At 41.8% G+C, this 20,455-nt stretch overlaps 1 protein-coding gene across 2 annotated transcripts in view; it reads left to right on the plus strand.

Moving 5' to 3' along the window:
- The first annotated feature begins 920 nt into the window (after positions 1-920).
- Positions 921-20,455, plus strand: part of LOC144310421 (uncharacterized) — a 41,365-nt gene continuing 21,830 nt past the window's right edge. The window contains exons 1-4 of one of the 2 annotated variants that reach the window (XR_013376151.1): positions 921-1,025; positions 4,229-4,296; positions 5,037-5,220; positions 6,363-7,424. Coding sequence is in view for 1 of the 2 variants with exons in the window: in XM_077891353.1 (XP_077747479.1) it covers positions 5,178-5,220 (43 nt within the window). In the remaining variant the exon portion in view is untranslated. Of the gene's footprint in view, positions 1,026-4,228; positions 4,297-5,036; positions 5,221-6,362; positions 7,425-20,455 lie in introns of those variants that run through there. The other variant, XM_077891353.1, reaches the window with a different exon arrangement.

The following is a 20,455-nucleotide window of genomic DNA, read 5'->3' on the forward strand; positions in this document are numbered from 1 at the left end:
TAAGAAGGTATCTTGCTTCAAGGAGAATCTTGCTTCAAAGAATAAGAAAAGGTACATTTTAAGTAGAAAAGCTATTTAGGGGGGTTTGTCCTGAGAGCCAGGAAAACAAATAATTCACTAAATTTGTTCATTCATTCATTCATTCATCCATCTGTTCACCATGTATTCATTTGATGGTGTGGTAATATAATGTGTTTGTCTCCAACATCCCTACAAATGATCCCTAGCACTCTGTTTGACTTGATAACTATGATTTATAGATGTCCTTCCTGGAATATAATCAACGCCATGAGCTGCATCTTCCTCCTAAATATAGTTTAGCTTATGTTTCCTTAAGTGTCTGTACGGCATACTTATCCACATGATGCTTATTTACTATTCGTCCAATCACTCACGTGGCCCATGCAACTGGTCTCCATTACTTTGAAATTTTAAGTAGCTGTGGCCACACGGTCTCTCTGTGCTGTTCCTTTATTTGGTAATCATAATAAGTGTGTAGCACCTTAGGGTCCCCAATAAACATGGAAATAATAACAGATTCCATCCTTGATAACTACTGACTTCACAAAACTAATGAGGCAGTTGCTTTTGTACCTCAATATATTCAATACAAACTGTAATTATTTGCTGCTATGAAATCTATCTGCCAATGACAATAGGAAACTGGATGATTTGGAACACATGTCCTAGCTGCATGTCAAGCTGTGAGTTCAGGCATTTCGAGGTATGTCTGTAAAGGCAGATCTACCCGCACAGGAAGTCAGTGTCCCTGGGGCCTCAGGGGATGTCCTGATCCTAGTCTCATTCCCTTTGACTTACTCTCTTCCCTGAGTGAAAGGACTTTCACTTCCCCTTTCTGATAGAAATTCTTACCTAATAGGTCCCTTCCTCCCAGCCTGTGCACTTCATTATTCTGCTTTCAGTTTTAAAACCAGTGAGATGGGGGGTGGTAAGAAAACATCCCCACTGCAAGATGGCATTGGTAGAGCTGTGATGGTGACAACCAAGAAGTAACAGGAGTGATGGTAAGTATCATGAAGAGTGATGTCAATGCAGAAACTGGGATATGTGGGGTGAGAGATGGGGCAAAGGGGCAAAGAGGAAGGCTACTGTGTGCTCTAAAAAATCACTCTAATAGCACCTCAGAAATTATATTTAAATGGATGAGCCTTGAGAACGTTATACTAAGTGAAATGAACCAGTCACAAAAAGGGAAATACTGTATGATTCCATTTCCATCAGGTACCTAGAATAGTCAAAATTCCTAGAGACAGAAAGTAGAATGGCGGTTTCCAGAGTCCATGGGGGAGGAGGGAATGGGAAGATGTTAGTGGGTATTGAGTTTCAGTTTAGCTAGATAAAAAGAGTTCTGGAGATTTGAACTCATATAATACGTACTCTTGTATCTGGCATCTGTCACTCAGCGTGTTTTTAAAGTTTATCTGTGTGAATCACCAATTTGTTCCCTTGAGTTGCAAAATAATATTTCATTGCATAGGTGTATCACAGTTTATTTGCGCATTCACCTGTGGATGGATATTTTGGTTGTTTCTAGCTCTTTGGTAATTATGAATAACGGTACCATGAACATTCGTGCACAAGTTTTTATGTAGACCTGTGTTTTCATTTATCCCAGATGAATACCTTGTAGTGGAATTGAATCATATGTGTTACTTTATAAGAAACTGCCAAACTATTTTTCAAGATGGTTGTACCATTTTATATTACTATCAGTAATGTGTGAGAATTACAGTTGTTCCACATACTTACCAACACTTGGTATTGTCATCTTGAATTTTAGCCATTCTAGTGGACATGTGTGGATTTAGTTTGTATTTCCCCATGCCTAATGATGTTTCTGTTCATGTACTTATTGTATCGCAAGTACTGTCTCCTGGGAGAAATGGGACTCACCTTTTTTTTTTTCTTAATAGCATCTTGCCAAGAGCTAATGTTTTTAACTTTGAAGTCCATTTTTCAATTTTGTATCATTCATATTTTTTGTGTCTTTAGTTTATATTACAAAATATGGTTCATTTCAAGTTAGTTTCGTTTAGAGTGTAAAGTAAATACAAGGTTCCTATTTTTCATGTGGATATCCAATTTTTACTGCAAATTTGTTGTAAAGATTCTCCTTTTCCCCAGCTGAATTATCCTGGCCTTTTGTCAAAAATCAATTGACTATATATATATATATATATATATATATATATATATATATATAATGGGTCTATTTCTAGTACCCTCTAAATTATTTTATTGATCTATAAGTCTATCTTTCTACTATACTACAATGCCTTAATTACTGTAGTTGAATATTAAATCATGAAATATTGTGTTTTTACTTTCCTTCGGTTCAAAATATTTCCTAATTTCCACTGTGATTTCTTCTTAGACTCATCGGTTATTTAGAAAGGTGTTGTTTATTTTCTTAATTATTTGAAGAGTTTTCAGAGATTTTTCTGTCCTTCGTTGTTTAATTCCTTAACTTTAGCCAAGTTCCGGGTGGCAAGGGATTGGTGAGGTGCTGTCCCTTGGCTGAAAGCTTCTCAAACACTTAAACCATTTAATTTACTTAGCCAGGATGCCTGGGTGGCTCAGCGGTTGAGTGTCTGCCTTCAGCTCAAGGTGTGATCCTGGGATGTGAGATCGAGTCCCACATCAGGCTCCTTGTGGGGAGCCTGCTTCTCCCTCTTCCAGTGTCTCTGCCTCTCTCTCTGTGTCTCTCATGAATAAATAAATAAAATCTTTAATAATAATTTACTTAGCCAACAGTTTTTTCCCATGGCCCCTGAAAAGGTAAATTTCAGACACACGTTCTGAATTAATGAAATCTTAATGTTGACATTTAATATTTGATATTGTATACTTTAAGCAAAAAGTATTACTGATTTTAAACAAATATTAATTTTAAGTTAACACTTGAGTTCTTGTACTTTTTTTAACTTCTGGATTTTCACTCATATTTAGATCACTTAATTTGAAACTAGAAAATAAGATGTCTAAATAGGCAGGACACAGAGGTTTTTTTAGGGCAGTGAAAACTACCCTATATGCTACTATACTGATGGATACATGTCTTTATACATTCATTGAAACCCACAGAATATACAACGCCAAGAATGAACCTGAACATAAACTATGGACTTTGGGTGATTATGATGTGTCAGTGTGGGTTCATCGGTTGTGACCAAGGTATCACTCTGGTGCAGGCCATTGATAGTGAAGGAGTCTATGCATGTTGCGGTGGGGGGCAGGGGGGCAGGGCCATATGGGAATTCTGTACTTCCGACTCAGTGTGGCCATGAACCTAAAACTGTTTTTGAATAAAAATAAAGCCTATTTTTTAAAGTAGTCATAAGATCTTATGATATTCTGAATATTAGATTAATGTTTTATAATATTTTCACATTTGTTACTGCCACTAAATTAGGTTCTCGAATCCCATACGGTTTCAAGTGTGACTTTTTAAAAATCCCCCTTAAACTTTAATAACTCGACCAGTTGACAGTAAAATTACTTAGATTAAGCTATATTATTTTAGAAATGAAGCATTTTGAGGACTCCATCAAGTCCCTGGGATGTGAGTCAGCTATTAAATTAATTATGATCTTAAGGAAAAAGCATCCCTTTTACTACTCACTCATTTGCCTTCCCTGCTGAGTGTATAAGATTAGCATTACATGTGTTGTACAGCTGCCTCTCCTAGCAGTCCAGTAGAGCTTGGTAAATAATATCAGAACTGAGTCATTTATGGTTGAATGACACAGAATGAAAAATAAATGACTTTCAGGCAGTTCCTGTTGCCTAATATGGGCTAAGAAGTAGATACTTTAACTAAAGCGCCCCACCTGTGACCCAAATGAACCTTTCCCTATAAGGATATTGATCTGATTTCCTGATCAAAAAAAGGAATCCAGAAACAGTAAATGATCCGTCTGGGCCTGAATGCAGGTGAATTTTCTCTACCCGGAAGCCTTGTCAATGTCAATGTATCACATTTATTTCTTCACTAGCTAAAGATGTTTTGTCTTGTTTTGAAGAGTTACAGTTAAAGCTGCTATTCCATCCTAGTGGAAAGTCATCCAGGTGGCTCAAGTTTATTGCACTGGGAAGAGGAAACAAGATAACTGAAAAGAGATTTCACGTTTAGAACTTGGAAAACCAGGACTGGTATTTCCATAGGGTTTTGTTTTGTTTTGTTTCAATACAACTCTCCATTCTGCAGTGACTAAGAAGCCCAGAGCAGTGACATCTCATACAATTTAGCCCCCGGCCTCTTACCTGGCAATAAAGGTGAGATTGGTATATAACATCCTCTTTCTTTGAGAAGTAGGAAACAGGAGGCTAACATGACAGCTTTCAGATAACTGAATCAAACTTTAGAAAGCCATAAGAAAAAGACGGCCCTTCTCTCTAAGGAAGTGACAGCAGATTCACAAACTGAATGATTCATCAGTTGCTTTCAAGTTGCAAAACTGATTATGAATCACCGAAGAAAAACTTAAGATCTCACCAAATCTGAGTTTTCTTTTAAGAATCAACAAATGTACCCTCTGCTGTTCATGAACATATCCTTATTCACCGACCTGAAATAACCTCTCGGTGATGCTAAAATAGGTCAACTTGTACAACACATTCCTTAGAAATATTTGTTTAAAAACCTTGATCTGGCTCTGGATTTCTTTTGAATGAATCATAAGAGTCTGGATGATAAAAAGAATTATGTTTAGAAAAATGTATTAGAAACAGAAACATTGGATAAAAATATATAGAAATTTCTTTTGGTAGAAATCTATGTATTTTTGAACCCTTCTTCAGAAGACTGTTCCCTTGAAAAAGGATTCTGGTTGAATAACAACCTGATAAAGGAGGAAGTGACCTTGGCGATCATGACTACCAGTTAAGAGGGGAAATGTTTGAAAGTGGAAATCTACAAGTGGTTCTTTATATAAAAACCATTAACAATAGGTGGAATTCTCTCGAGGTCAGAATGCATACTGTGACGTTTAAGAATCCACTTTATGCTGTTTCAGAACTGCAAACTAATGGATGGGCCAGGAATGCTCCCAAGAAATGATGAATAATGTCAACGCGAAGATTTTAATCATTAACTTCAGAGCAACATCAGACTCACGTCCAGGTTCAGGAGCAAGTACAGGACGGTGGTCAGAAAGATGACATATTTGCTAACTGACTGGAAGCTTCGAGATAGTGAAGGTAGATAAAAATAATATTTGAGTGTTGGGAATTCTTCTCGTGTTTATATAAGGGCAGTTTTACTATCAGCATTTAGGAAATTGAAATATAAATAGACAATAAAAATTTATCTAGACCATGTAAACATTATGGGTTTTACAATTTGGCCTGAAAATCTCCTAAGATTTACTTGCTGGATTTCCATGTGATAACCTCGTTGAACATTAAACCCCAAAATGGAGAGGGGAGATAGATGACAAGGGATCCTCAAACCAAACAGCCCTCAGCTCTGAAGTCTGTTTATCAAGAGGATTTTTAATTCCCTTCAGGGTGTAGGTAAACTTGTTTCCATGGGCCCAGATGGGTCTGTTTCTGGCATTTTTTCTCATGGGGCGCCCTTGGTGGAGTAACAGAGAGGAGAATTTACAACCTGGGCACCCGGGCTTCAGTTCCCGTCTGTCACTCACTAGAGAGGTTGGGGAAGTTACTCAACCTGTCGGAGCCTCGGGGTCCTCATCTCTAAAATGGGCTGATAAAACTGCCTCATAATGTTGTGGTCACTGAATTAGAGAAGGTATGTGTGACAGCGTGATGTGGGCACCCCATGAATGTAGAGCCAGAGTAAATCTTAAAGCTAATGGGAGTCCTCTTTTATGTTTGTAGTATTTCCTAGTTAGAAGTATCTTAAGAATCGCAATTATCTGGCGGGGGCGGGAGGTGGGGTGTGCAGAGTACTTTCAGTGTCATTACCGCCAAGGATACAGGTTTCAAAGACTGTATTTGTGAAGGCTGCATCGCACACCAACAAAGGATTCTAAATTCTCTCCTGCAAATCCCTCTAATTGCCTGAGAAACTATTCTAGGCCAATAAATAAATTGATTACAGTAACGAACAGAAACTCTCTTTCGTGTTGGAGAAATCTTCTCACCATAGGCAATACTCAACAAGCACATGTTGAGATGAGTGTACACAGAAATTTGAAAAGATTCCAGTGTTTTCTTCTGCCCTTCAGTTCATTGCCCTGTGGAAAGCGTCCCTGGTGCCGGACCACAGGACCAGCTGCCAGCCTCTCCTGATTTACAGCTTTTCCTGAGAATTGCTTTCCTCAGAGCTAAAAGAGGATGTTACGTTCATATTTGTTTTACTTCTCCCCTCTCACCAGGCATTTGAATCAACTCAGGTCAAGAAATGTCCAAAATGTCCAGCACGCTTTTTGATCTTTAGTGGAAGTGTAACGTGTGAAACACGCTCACTGGCTACGGACACCTTGCCCTGCTCTCACTTCCAGTGGATGGTGCGGAGAAGGTCACCACATCTCAGTGAGAAATACAGAACCGGCTGGTGCTTGGAGAATGGATGTGTCTTCCTACGAGGCCTTGTGGCTCTCATGAGAGTACGGCATTCAAACTTTTGGGTTCCTTTAAAAAAAAAAAAAAGTCATTATTAAATCTCTGCCAAGATTTAAAAAGTGAAGTGGATGTAGTGACTTCATGTTTGAATGAAAGAGGCAGTTCATTGGGTGGAGTTAATGAGGGCAGAGGTGACTCATGGAGTCCTGAGTTGTGCATATAATTACAGCTCATTTAGAAATAAGCACGTATGTACATGACCTTTATTCTCCACCAAAGCTGCACAAACGTCCGCTTCCATGCTGACACAGACAACCAATGGAAAGAAATTCAAACAGCAGGAGCCCGACATCTGATCACGTTCCAGGAGATTAGATGGCGCTGAGCGGATGAGGCGTTGAGAAATACCACGCGTACATTAATCACACACCTCGAGAGGTCAAGGTGCCCAACTGACGGCGGCTGGTCTCCACCACTGTGCTGGCTTGGGTTGATAATAGTTCTCCAGACTGACACTGCATCTCTGAACTTCCCTATTCCTGTCACCAGCTTCCAGCTTCTCGCACGTTCAACCCTTTAGAGGAAACTGCCTCTTCCTTCCCTTCAATAATCCCTGATGCTTGGATTCTTCTTCATGGTTCGCAGTCCCCTGTCCCCGAGTCGTGTTAGTCTTTGCCCTTAAAATCTCATCCTTGGGGCACCTGGGTGGCTCAGGGGTTGAGGTCTGCCTTCATCTCAGGGTATGATCCTGGGGTCCTGGGATCGAGTCCCACGTTGGGCTCCCTGCATGGAGCCTGCTTCTCCCTCTGCCTGTGTCTCTGCCTCTCTCTGTGTGTCTCTCATGAATAAATAAATAAAATCTTAAAAAAAAAATCTCATCCTCGCCCTTCTCTCCTGTTATTTCCTATTTACGTGGATCCTCTCCTCTCACCTCTAACTTCCTCCACCCTTCAGTTCATCCCATACATCACTGCCAGATTTGGGTCCCTAAAATGCCCTTTGCAGATGTCACACCTAAGCTCAGAGATCACCCCTCCCCTGCCTGCAAGCTTCTCAGCCTGACTTTCAGATATAAAATCTGGCCCAAATCTATTTCCCCAGGGTTTTCACCCGGAGCTCCCTTGCACCTGAATGGCCACCTTTCTGTAAAACCCTCAGCGGGTTTCAGCTGGGGCCCTTGGCCCCAGAACACCCTCCTCTTGCCTCCCCTGTGCCGGTGGAGCCCTCCCTGGCAGGCGTACCCCCTCTGAGAAGCCTTACCCAGCCATCACTTGGCTTTTTTATTTCTGCTACTTGAATGCATTGCTGCTCTCCCTCCCTCTCTCCTCCGCGCCCCGCCACCCACCCCGAGGCATCAGCTCCTCCACAAAGCATTCCTGATCTCCAAGTCAGAAGGATTCTCCCCACTGCCACCTCCACAGCACCCTCATGACTGCTCATGACACATGTCACAAACTGCCTGATTTTATAGTTATTTCCCTGTTAGATTATAAGCTCATTGGCAAAAGGCACCATGTCTTACTCATCCTTTTATGCCTTGTAGCACCCAATAGAGTATATTATCAAGAAACATCTGTTGAATGAATAAAGAAAGCATCTAAATAAAGGACCTTTTCAGAGCAACAGACATCTTGACCCTAATTGACAGAAGTCCTTTAGTCCCGTCTTTTAGGCAACATCATACTAATCATCTTGCGTCTTTAAGGAGGATCCACCGTGGTCACCTCATTCTTCAACAAAAGTTGGGCCAAATTATTTGTGATGTCACAGTTTTGTTTAATAAATTAATGTGTAATAAGGAAAATAAATACCATATTTCAATATTTCAAAATCGTAGGATTATCCACTGGCACATCCATTAGAGGTCAACCCTGCCAGCCTGTGTAACACATTGCTAAAAAATACAAATTATTCAAGTCAAACAACAACTGAGTATGAATAAGGTAGAAAGATGACACATGCACTGGGTGTCAGACCCCAGGTCCAGGAGGTGATTCACCTTAACACACACTCTCTCTGTCCTGCATCCTGCTAAGTGTCCATCCCTTTATAGCAGCATTGCAAAATCCCGGACCGAATACATCAAAAGGTCCTGAAATTAAATGTCATTCTCCTCACCACTCATCTCTTTCCAGCTTCACACTAGTCACTCCCCATCGCCCACAGTTTTTCCTGTCCATGAGCCTTTTTGGTGCTAAAATGCCCTGTGTTCCCTCTAATAGTGACACTAATTGGTCACCACCACGGTTCTGTGTCATGCCTATTTCAAAGACACTCTGAGTACTTTATGACCGTCAGATTATTAACATGTTATTAATTGACAAAATAATTCCATGAAGTAATTAACAATTATGCTCCCCACTGAGGAAACTCAAGCTCAGGATGATTTACGTAACCAACCCCAGGATCACAAGGTCAAAATCAAGGCCCAAACTGGAAAGAAGACCTTCTAATTTGGTGCTATACTTGGAAGGTCAGGCTTTCTTATCTTTTCCCCATGGTGTGCTCTAAAAGATACAAGAAACCAGTAGCAAGGCATTAAAAAAAAAATGCTATCTTCTAAAAATAGCATGACACATTTAATCCCCAACTGCTCAGTTATCTGAACAAGTGCTCTGTGCTCTTATTTTTCCTTGTCTGGTGAGACCTGCCCTGTCTGTAAACACTGGAAATCGTCTTTCCCTTCTTCACAAGACCTTCTGTTCTGCAGTCCCTGGTTCAACAAAGCCTCTCAACTGCTCTTTCTGCTTTGAGTGCTAAGACACAGTTCAGATCAGGTCGCTTCTCAGCACAAAGCCTGCCAATGGTTTCCCTCAGCTTTCAGAGTAAAAGCCAAAGTCCTTACTGTGAGGCCTTTCAGGATGTGGCCCCTGTTCACTCTCTATCCTCATCCCTAACTCCTCTCCCCCTCATTCACTACATTCCAGCTATGCTCTTGCATTCCTCAGGCACATTCCTGCCTCAGGGCCTTTGCACATGCTCTTCCCTTTGCCTAGAATGTTCTTCCCCAGATGACTCAGATACTATTGAAGGCTTTACACAAATATCACCTCCCCAGTGACGCCTTTCCTGGCTGTCTGATCTATCATTTCAACCACTCTTCTGCCTCTATCCCAGCATGTTCAAGATCTGCCTTTGCCCAGTTTTTTCCCCTAGTACTTGACATTATCCAACATATTTTACTCATTTATCTTATTTGTTGTCACTACCCAGTACAACAGCGTAGTGAACATAGTTGTGCCAGAAACACACATCTTTGTGTGAGGGATACTATGTGCAATTGTGACTAATGCTGTCATAAACTGTGCTCACTTGTTGCTCTTTATACTACTCCTAAGCACTATTACAAAGTCACTTGTGGTTTGAATTACTTTAAAACTCGGAATACTATTAATTTCCGGTGAATAATTCCAAGAAACATGGTACTTGGGGAAGAATTAAGATGTTTTCAGAACAGCACAAAAGGCTGCCTGCTGTGGATCTAGTGGAAAAGACCATCCTGCTGAAGTCATTTTCCTGTTTAGTAAACCACAGCAGGCAGTTTGGTGGATATTTTGAGATTTACTGTACTCTGATTCATTCAAAATGAGATTCCACACGATAATTTGTTTCTTTAAAGTGTTTTGAAAGAAAGTCATTTCCATTCCAGTTCATATTTTTATTTAAAAAAAAAAAGCATTTATCATTTCTAAGTCTAGAAGTTACTGAATTTATACCAAAAACTTTCTTATAGGTTACTCCATAAGACTTTAAAATGAGAGCAAGAGAGAGACTTTATTTTTTTAATGATTTATTTATTTGTTGTGAGAGAGAGATTTCACGTGGACACATCTTTTCAACCACATTAGCATTCATCGAGTGCCTTCTGAGGTGTGTCCTAGAGCAAATCATCGAGCCACGCTTTTCTTCGTTTTGTGCGTGATAAGGGGCAAAGGGGTCTGTGGCCTCCTGTGGATGCTGACTGTAGGTGTCCCCTCCTTACCATGCCTTCTTGGGGTGTAGGGATAGAGGCCCGTGCGGTGCTTGGTGGCCTGGTGCAGCACGATGCCCTGCTCTCACATGCATCTCAGGGGCTGCTGCTAGAGGTGAGAGCTGGCACCACATGTTCCAGAAATGCCTCCTGGTGCCATTTGGCACTAGAGCTCGGGGCCTGTGGGAGCTCTGATTTTCTTCTCACAGAGTCCCCACTCCTGCTGATCCCTCTCCATGACCCTGAGCGTGCACACGACAGCTGCAGAAACCACGGCACAGCTTCTCTCCAAGGACCACTGGTTTTGAAGATTGCCGCATTTCTCACACGATTTGGAGCAAACACATGGGATGGTGATTGGGACTCTTCACAGGAAATCCTCTCTCTGCCGGTGTCCCAGTGTTTCTTGAATGCTTCAAAACATCCATTAACAGGCCTCTGCCGTCCTCATGCCTGTATCCCCAAACATCTAAGGCAGTAACTTGCATATAATAAATGTTCAAGAAATAGTTACTGAATAAAGGCTTTAGTTGGATGAATTTTTCAATGTTAAATGTCTTACAAGACATTTATCTGTCTACACAGAAAGCCTCTAATCATGTTTCAACACTGAGCTTTTTGAAAGAAAAGCACTATGCATATGTGCACAAGGCAATACGTTTAAAGCTGAATTATATAAAATAATTTAAAATATATGTAGCATGGCACTGTAACACTAAAAGAATCTGATGCATCAGGTGCTAAAAGGCTAACTCCATATAAACAGAACATCTTCACTGTTCATCCTGCGTACGCTGGTATGTTTACACAGTAACGTGCTAATGCGTAAAAGGAATGAACTAGGGATACACACCACAACGTGGATGTATTTCAAAGACAGGCAGAGTGAAAGAAGCTTCACACATTGTATAATTCCATTTATACAAAGTCTAAGACAGGCCAAGCCAATTGATTTTAGGAAAAATTAGAATGCCAGCTGTCTCGAAGCCAGAGCAGGAAGTAACTGGGAAGGAGCACGATGTAACCTTATGAGGTTATGGGAACGCTCCACATTTTGTTAGAGGTTTGCTTTTACACAAGCATATACACTTGTCAAAACGTATCTGATGGTATACTCAAGATTCGTGAGTTTTATCATTCGTGCATTTTACCTTAAAATGAATAAAAAGGGAGAAAAATGTATATAAGTTGAAGCCTAGTGAATGACAGGCATGCCAAAGTGTTTAGGGTAAAAATGTACCAACAGCCACCACTTACTATGAAATTCATCACAAATAAGCTGGATCCATGTAGGAGAGAAAGGGATATGTGGAGGTGTTCATGAATCTGCTAATGTGTCCGAAAGAAATATAGGAAGGATAAATCAGACATAAATGAGATTGGTCACCTGTGAGGAGTAGATGGGAATGTGGCAGAAAGAATAGCAAAAAGGCAACACTTCTCTGGATGGACATTTCTTTATCACTCCAACTTCAGAATCATGGCAATATTGTCATTCCCCATACACACCAAAAGAGTATTATTATTTTGAATCAACCAAGATGTGGAGGTAACTGAAAATAAATTACAAGCAGTAACAAATGAACCTAACTGTATTACAAAAGAATAACACAACCACACTGAAGAGGGTAGGGAAGAGAAGAACTAAGCTAAGCAATTTTTGGCTACAAACTATAATGCTAAAGATAAAAAGATTGGTGTATAAACATTAGACTCGAGTTAGTAAAGAGGGAGGCTATGGATTAGCAATTCTGAAATCACTTTATGTGTGTATGAGGACTAGATAAATAAGTAAGTATACTGTGGGTAATGAGAAGCCATGTCTTCCACTGTGGAGCTAGAAATTATTTGTTAAGAAAAAGAGAAATCCGGAAGGAAGCCCTGCTATTGAATTGGACCCAGAGGCATCAGCATGAACTCATGATTTCATATATATGGCAATATATGTATGCAAATATATATGTGCACACATCTACTCACACAGATGGATAAATATGGAAATACAGATGTTACACATTAATAACACAATACACTTCCTATCTCCATCCACGGGGAGGGGTACAGTACTCCAGTAGCAGTAAGCACATTTAGGGCCTAGATCTTGATTTCTAAACACCATTCTCTCATAAAAGAACCCACTGCTCCTTGGAGAAAGTAGGGAAAATGCAAAATAAGCCTACAACATCTTGTGTTGCCAGAAAGTAAGAAAGTGCTCTAAAAATGTCGGGGTAGGTCAAAAAGATGTAGGAGTTAATCTGAAGGGAGCTTTGAATGATCCAACAGACAATTGGCGCAACAAAATAAATTGTGATAATACTGGATTATAACCCAAAGAATGAAAGAAAGATCTTTGGCTCCATCTTGATATAAATAAACAATTCAATAGATAGATAGACAAAGAGGGGATGCCTTTTATCAATGTAGCCAATCAATGTAGAAAGAACCAGGGACATAGGAAATCACCATTAGAGAGCACGGGCACAACTCCTCAATGCCAGCTATAATTTGTAGGTAAAGTTTAAGGAGAAGCAGAAGATCTACATAGCCTCAAAACGTCTCCTCCAAAACACTTATTATTTATTTACAAAGTGAAAAATAATAAATTTATAGTGGAAAAGCTGGCACATAGCCCCGTAACCAAGTGATAAAAGATACATCTGTAGCAATTACACAGAGTGCCATGATGCCCATTCCCCACCATGTGATGAACAGAGAAGGGCGTAATCTCATTTCTGTGGTCTACCTGCAAAAAAAATGCATAGTCTCAATTTAATCATGAGAAAACTTCAGACAGACCCAAATTGAAGGAACTTCTACAAAAGAAGTGGCTAGTTTACCTCAAAAGAAATACATCATAAGAAAAATAAAGACAGAGGAGCTGTCCTAGATTGGAGGCGAAGGACACACAGCAACTGTATGCAGGGTGGGATCCAGAATTGCATTCTGCACCAGAAAAAAGACCTTAGTGGGAAGATTGAGGAACTTCAAATAAGATCTGCAGATTCATTGATAGTGTTGTAGTGTTTTTCCCCAAGTTTTTATTTAAATTCCAGTTGGAAAAACAATTTTTAAAATAAAAAATGGGGCACCTGGGTGGCTCAGTTGGTTGGTTAAGCATCCAACTCTTGGTTTCAGCTCAGGTCATGATCTCAGGGTCGAGGGATTGAGCCCTGCTTCAGGCTTCAAACTCGGCACAAAGTCTGCTTGTCCCTCTCTCTCTGCTCCTTCTTCTCTCTCTCTCAAATAAATAAGTAAAACTAAAACAAAACAAAACAATACAAAACAAAACAAAAAACAACCAAACCCTCGCTATTTATTAGAAAGGTTAAAAAAAGCAGTGTTGTAGTAATGTTAATATTTTGTTAATTAATTTCAATGATGACTCGATCATTGTACTGTGGTTTTGTAGATGCTAATCTCAGGGGAAGCTGATGAAGGATATTTGGGAACTTTATGTATCATTCTTGCAACTTTTCTGTAAATCTAAAATTATTTCAAAATAAGAAGCTAAAAAGATGAGATGGGTTGATGGATGGCTAGATGGTTATATAATATGCATATATGAAAATGATCATTGTAGACTCTGAGCAACCGGTACAAGGTTGTTCACTCTACAGTTCTTTCAACATTTCTGTATATTTGAAGCTTTTAAAAATAAAATGTGGGAAACATTTTTTAATTAGGTTTTTTAAATTTTAATTCCAGTGTAACATAGAGTTATGTTAGTTTCGGATGTACGATGCATCCAAACATGATGTATAGAACAGTTCTATACATTACCCTGTGCTCATCATGACAAGTGCAGTCTTTAATTCCCATCACCAATTTCCCCCATCTCCCCAGCTAGGAATATCCAATTTTTAATAAATTCCACTTAACTTCGGTTCTCGTAGTAACTTATTTCTTCCTAAGGGAACATCAAGAGCTTTGTGACCAGTAATTTGACACCAGCAGAGTGGAATAAAAAGACTCTGATCAGGATGACATAGGACAGGAGAACCTCATACCAGACTTGGCAGTCAGAACAATGTTATCTAAACAATGAAGGGTCAAGTGAGCAATAGCAAGAGAAGAACACTCAAGACCTTAAAAGTAAAAATGAAATCATTAATGAGAAGACTGCCTGTGTGTTTAGATTCACGACGCCCTCTTATTCTCAAAGTCCTGAGTGGAGACAGGCCCTGTTGGGAAGCTCCTGCTCCGTCTCCCCAGCAGGCCCATCCCTGTGAGTGCGGCTCAACCTTATCAAGCCACTGATTAGGAGAGGGCAGAGGCGGTGGACCCAGCGAAGCCAGGGCTGGTGTAAGTTGGTACAGTTGCCTTATTTAATATTCTTTAATTGCTAAATAAACTGATCGAGTGAATCAGCCCCGCAGTAAAATGATGTAACGAGCAATAAATCTGCACTGGTAACCTTTGGTGTCGCATATGAATGTACACACTGTAACCCACATATTTATCACCAAACGCGGGAAATGGTGGAGTTGTAAAGAAACACACACATGCTCCTTGGAGACTGAGATCAGGAGATGATGAGGGGAAAAACATGATCTTCATGCTTTACAGATTCACAGATCAGGAAATGTCCTATGAGATAATTCAGAAAGCTTCTGGTTCCCAGTATAGAACAGGAAACGCCAAAGGTTCGATTCAGCCCGAGCAGGATAGACATTTAGGGAAAATTTCAAAACCTAGTTCTCCTGGGACCTCAGAAAGGAATTGACTCAGGAGGGGGAGATTTCGTCGGCTGCTAAACTTTTCTGTTTCGATCAGCCAATTGTGAGTGCTTGGAGCCTCATAACACAGAAGCCAGTGTCAGAGTCGCAGTAGAACTGAAAAGCGCTTTCGCAGAGGCGAATGGTCTCCTTGGAACAGGCGGTATAAAACCTGGGTATGTCAGTGTAGACCTGAGAGACCACATGCATGGAGAAGGAAATGTAGTCCATAATCGTGACCCTTTGGGGGCGCAAATTGAGTCCTAGGAAGTGAATAATCCCAATCATCATGTTTAAAAATAATGGTTAATATTCATTAAATACTACAATGTGCTACAATCAGCAATCATGCGTATTAATTCACTTCGGAACAGTAATTTCTTCCCAGAGTGCTAACCGAACCTCAAAAGGATGCAGAGCTGACCTATTGTTTACTGGCAATTCCAAGAGACAGAGTGATGACCACTGAGTACATCCAGCGCTTGAGCCTCCTCCCCAGGTGTGGGGTGGGTGGGGGTTGTACACACTGCAGGATTGCCAAGGGTTGAATCGAAAATTATTCCAGCTGCATTTACTTCAAGACTGCCAAGTGGGGGGTGGGGGAACCACTGCTGCGGCCGGTACTGCACTGTTCATTTCTAAGTCCACGTGGCACACTTGTACCACGCTTCTCCCTCTGATCTTCAAAGAAGCCATGTCTTAGAGTGAAAATCCATTTTGTGACAAAGCTGCGCTCAGGGTGCCTGGAAAAGACTACAAGTCACCAAAAACACATAGATCCACTCAGAGATTCTGCAACAAGGGTCTGATGTGTTGAGAAGAGTCCAACTTTACCACAACTGTATGGAAAGTCGGTGGGGGGAGATGCGCATGAACCCCTCAGTATTATTTTAAAGGTCAATGAAAAACTCTAATTCTTTTTCTGAGCTAAGGCATTAAACGAGCACATTGGTTTGGCGAGCCCTGACACACGACTTCTCACTGCGTCCTTTTGAGTGAACTGAAAATCAGCGTTGGTTTTTAAAGATCGATTGATTCCACTGCTGCTCCTATAGCTGGACTTTATTGTCAGTGAGAAATGCACATTAACGTGCCGTTTGAAATTCAGGCTTGTGCGGATGCCTGGTCCGAAACACAAAGATCCAGTTCTCCTGAGTAATAATTCGAGTGTCTGAGATTTGTGCTCTTGCTCATGGACCACACCCACCCACCCACCCCTCATCCCAGCTGTCGAGCAAACCACTTCATGGATTTGGGGGAAAGAAGATTTCTGGGACGCCTGGGTGGCTCAGCGGTTAAGCACCTGCCTTCGGCTCAGGTCATGATCCCGGGGTCCTGGTATCAAGTCCTGCATCGGGCTCCCTGCATGGGGCCTGCTTCTCCCTCCTCCTCTGTCTCTCTGTCTCTCGGTCTCTCTGTCTCTCTGTCTCTCTGTCTCTCTCTCTCCTGAATAAATAAATAAAATCTTTAAAAAAAAAAAAGATTTCTTAACACAGCTCAAGATATCTCTTTGACGTTAGGACATGCGAAGACTCCCTGACTGTTTCCAATTATAAAACCAAAGTACTGACTCGGCGAGCTGCTAGGAGGGTCACACAGTGTTCGTGTACAGACACAGATGGCAACTGTGTCCCTTCTGTGAACCATCCCAGAGCTTCTTGCTGTTCATCCTCCACAGCCTGGGGTTACCCTATTATTTGGGGTCACAGGCTCACCCCAAAACACATGCAAGCCCCATTTTGTGGATGGAGTCTTCAATCCTCAATTCGCCCCCTTTCTACTGTAACCACACCTCCACATTCACCAGCCCTGTCTTCTCCATCTAGGGAACAGTGTTTCTGATTCTAGTTCCCGTGTCTCCCCTCCTGGTTTGTATTTCTTCAAGTCCTCTCTCTCAGTTGCTCTTTCTTTTTGCCAACAAGTGAGCTTCAGTGTCCTTCCCTGAAGAAAAACTTTCCCTTTTGCAGGTCCTCCCTAAATCGCAGTGTTCTCTCTCCTGCCTTCTGGTGCTGTGTCAGCTCCTGCATGATTCCCGAATCCCTCCACTTCTCTTCACCCTCATTGCCAGAATGCTGGTCCAAACTCCCATTATTTCTCACCTGGATTCTTCTACTTTATTTTGAAACACAAAACTATGTTCGACCATCCACAAGTTAGCTGTTTCCTAAATGTTCTTAGATCCTTATTGTCACTTAAAAGAGCCAGTATGGGCTCGGGTCACTGGGCTTCCTCTCTCTACACTTTGCTCTGGCTTTCTTCATTGCCTAGAATATTCTGCTCTCTGCCCCCACCCCCAACCATTTCACTCCTGTTCACCCTTCAGGAATGAGCTCAAAGATCGTGCCTGCAGCGGTACTTTGTTAAACCCAGATTGGATCATGCTTCAGTGCTGGGCACCATGTTTTCTTCCATCAAAGCCCTGACCCAAGGGGTAGTGGAAAAGGAGGTGGGCAGGGGAATGGGGAGACTGGGTGATAGGCACTGAGGGGGGCACTTGATGGGATGAGCACTGGGTGTTATGCTATATGTTGGCAAATCGAACTCCAAAAAAAAATACGCACGCACACACACACACACACACACACACACACAAAGCCCTGACCCAGTTTGTGACGATAGACTTACTGTGTGTCATTTGATTAGCATCTAGCTCTCCCATGAGACCCTAAGATCCATGAGAGCAAAGCTTACATCACCTGGCTCAGGTTTATGTCTACAATGAATGGCACAAGTTCCAACCTTTCTCAGGAACTCAGTAAATATTCACTCTTGTCAAATGTTAACCTTTCAGAAAGAGAAAGCTAGACTTACTTCCCCTCCCCACTTCCCATTCTCCACTTATCACATGTGTCTTCCATTCACACTGCTCTCCTGAAAGTCACCGGTGACTTCCTAGTGGTCAATCGAATGCGTTCTTTTAATCCCATCTGACTTGAAGATACCGTTGGACCTTGCTGCCAATGCTCCCACGCGTTCCATTGCCTTCTGCATCCTCCTGACTTCCGGGATAGAGTTCTGCCCTGCTAATCTCTTTGGCCTCTTTGGCTCCTCTCTGCTAACTCCTTAAATGCTGATTTCTCCTCAGAGTTCTGACCTTCTTGTTTTCATCTTCCCATTCTACAGCAGTGATTTCTTAACCTTTGATTACCTCTAAGAATCTGACCAAAGTTACAGATATGCTCCATCCCAGCATGCCAGGTGGAAGCTCACAGAAAATCCTGCTCACAATTTCCAGTGGTTATAGAGCCTTGAAATCCAGTCACTGGAGCCACCATGGATCCCAGCGAAGGACCCCATTCCACCTGTTCTCCCCAGGTGCTGTCCCCCACTTCTAACTACCACTTTTGTTGCTAAATCTCTTTCCAGCTCTGACTTCTCTCCAACTCAAAGCCCTGATTCCAAATGGCAATTTTCAGCTCTTCCTTGATGGCCCACAAGTACTGCTAGCACAGAAACTCACTTATTTCTCCAAACCTGCTATTTCTTCCTGCTTTCCCTGTCTCAAGCAGTTGCCCCAAGCTAGATATCTTTCTGGTTTTAAAGAATTCCTTTTGGTGGTGGTTGAGTGGCTCAGTGGTTGAGCATCTGCTTTCGGCTCAGGTCATGATCCCAGGGTCCTGAGATCAAGTCCTGCATCGGGTTCCCTGCAGGGAGACTGCTTCTCCTTCTGCCTGTGTCTCTGCCTCTGTGTGTGTGTGTGTGTGTGTGTGTGTGTCTCATGGATAAATAAATAAAATCTATTTTAAAAAAATAGAATTCCTTTACTTCATCTGTGGCATCTCTATAAAGTCATCCAGGGTCCCAGGAGAAACAGAAAAGCAGGAAAAGAAAAAAGAAACCCATTTTCTCCATCTAGTTTTCAAAAAGGTTTTCAAAATGCCTTCAACCTTTTTCCTGAAAACAAGCCAATTCCAGAACAAACTAATTAACAAATAAAACATATGCATGTAAAGAAAGGAACTATGAAGTCACCTGAACAGACCCTGCCCGCCCCTCAGCACCATCAAGAATATAATCAATGTGCTAAGGTACAAATGAAGAGTGCGTCCTTAGCAAGAAATAGGGAGGGAAAGAAATGCTCTCACTTTGGTGAACGTCACCCACAGCACCCCTGTCAGGCCCTGCTGTTATATCTAGCCACACCAACACCCCAGTTATGCTCCACAACAACGCCTTGGCCGGCCTCCTCCCTGACCCCATATTTCGTCAAACTAACACTCGGCTCTGCTGTAGCCCATTCCTTCAACCTGGCATGTGTCTCTGCTCTGTTTTGACTTTGCAAGTATTTCCTCAGGCCCAGAACAAATGACTCATATATGGGCAGCCTGTCACCGCCCAGCCTCCCCTCTCTATCTAAAGCCCGAGCTCGGCCTCTTCCACAAAGCCTTCTCCTATGCAGTTATGTCAGCAAATGCTTCCCTGGCATGCATTCTGTATAAAGTGCCATGTACCATGCAGAGGCCAGAATGTACTAGAACAAGGAGGAGATACTCAGCAGGACAAGCTCTGTGAAACAATGCTAACAGCAAGTAAAACACGAGGCTGGGAGACACAAGCATTGGGGTTCAGAATGATGCAAAAATATAATCTCCACTCTCCCTGAAATTGCATCTCCCTCGTGAATCTGTGAGTTGAACATGTTAATCTGTAGCCACAACTGGTCTGGAAGCTCTCTGAGGGCAGGTGCCTACTCTCCCTGGCTCTAGTGAAGCCTCTAGAACTGGCCTCTGAGCAGAGGAGAGGCATGCCGGAGAGCAGAGGAAATGCAGCCAGAGGTCATCTGTTTAAGGAACACATTCTTATAAAGGTGGCTCACCTCCTACGGATCGTAATAGTAGCGAATAATGACCATGAGTATTAATAGGCATCTCGAGGCTTGATTCCATGACTGGGCCTCAAACTGAACCCAACCTTGATTTTTCAAGAAAGTGGTCACTTATGCACCAGAGCACATGCAGTGGAATTTTCAATGATGCTTGGTCTTCTTAGCAATCCTCAACTGAAGTTAGGCTTCAGGATGACCTCCAAGATCTTGTAGTAGCAATCGAGAAATACAACTTGGGGAAAACGAATAATAGCATCTAGGTATCTGAACCCTGCTTTAACTGTCCCGCAAAGGTGAGAGCAATGGTCAATAGCACAACACATGGGGTCAGGCCAAGCAGCTGCCGAGCCGCGTCCGGGCCAGGGTCTGCGGCCAGCTGTTACAGTAGGTGGCTTG

The sequence above is a fragment of the Canis aureus genome, chromosome 3 (assembly GCF_053574225.1).
Source record: "Canis aureus isolate CA01 chromosome 3, VMU_Caureus_v.1.0, whole genome shotgun sequence".
NCBI lineage: Eukaryota > Metazoa > Chordata > Mammalia > Carnivora > Canidae > Canis > Canis aureus.